The sequence below is a fragment of the Pollachius pollachius genome, assembly GCF_949987615.1.
Source record: "Pollachius pollachius genome assembly, chromosome: 12".
Taxonomy (NCBI): Eukaryota; Metazoa; Chordata; class Actinopteri; order Gadiformes; family Gadidae; genus Pollachius; species Pollachius pollachius.
This window is the reverse complement of record NC_136945.1, coordinates 7,201,477-7,202,184: the sequence shown is the minus strand read 5'-3', so window position 1 is coordinate 7,202,184 and position 708 is coordinate 7,201,477. Positions and strand designations below refer to the sequence as shown.

The 708-nt window shown below is 50.7% G+C and overlaps 1 protein-coding gene across 1 annotated transcript in view; it reads right to left on the bottom strand.

The window, feature by feature from the left end:
- Positions 1 to 415: 415 nt before the first annotated feature.
- foxp4 (forkhead box P4) overlaps positions 416 to 708 on the bottom strand; it is a gene marked incomplete at its 3' end in the record, with an annotated part of 82,429 nt that continues 82,136 nt past the window's right edge. The window contains 1 exon segment of the mRNA XM_079747625.1: positions 416 to 563. Within this exon segment, the coding sequence (XP_079603751.1) occupies positions 416 to 563 (148 nt within the window).

Here is a 708-nt window from a genome sequence, read left to right as displayed (position 1 = left end):
AACAACTGTGTTTCTTTGTGTCTGTGTGTGTTTCTGTGTTGAGTGTTTTGTGTGCATGTGCGGATTTGTGTGTGTGTGTGAGTGCACACGTTGAGTGGCATTAACATGACTGAGTCGGGTGAGGAAACGTAACGCCTGTAGTTAAAGCATTTCCCCAGAGTTTTTGCGTGTGAAAACTAACAGAGGTCCTTTCAACCCTGTTTAGAGTCTCTCAATGTCGCTGTTGGTTGCTTGCATTCTCTTTTTTCGTCATAAAAAAAACTTTTCACTCTTTCATTTTTTAAGCAGATCTCTCTCTTCGACCGCTCACCGCTGGCACAGCAGCAGACCAGCGGGGTGCTCAGGATTTTGGTGCGGTTGTTTTTTTTTCTTTCCTCGCTGAGTCCCGCCCCTACTTGCCAGCCCTGACCAATCACTACTCCAGGTCCTCAGTAGGAAGATCCTCCTCCATGTCCCGGTCGTCGCTAGGCATGGGCAGGCTGTGAGTGACATGGGCCAGCAGAGAGATGGGCCGGCAGTCCTCCTCTATTTCAGTAGGCTCCTCCTTCACATGCACATGGTGGCTGGGGACACAGAGCAACACACAGCTCTAGCACACTGCATGGACACGTGGACATGTGACGCATGCTACTGGCAAACTGCAGATGGACTGCAAGGCCTTTGTGTGTGTGTGTGCGCGAGTGAGTGGGGGTGCGTTGGTGTGTGTTT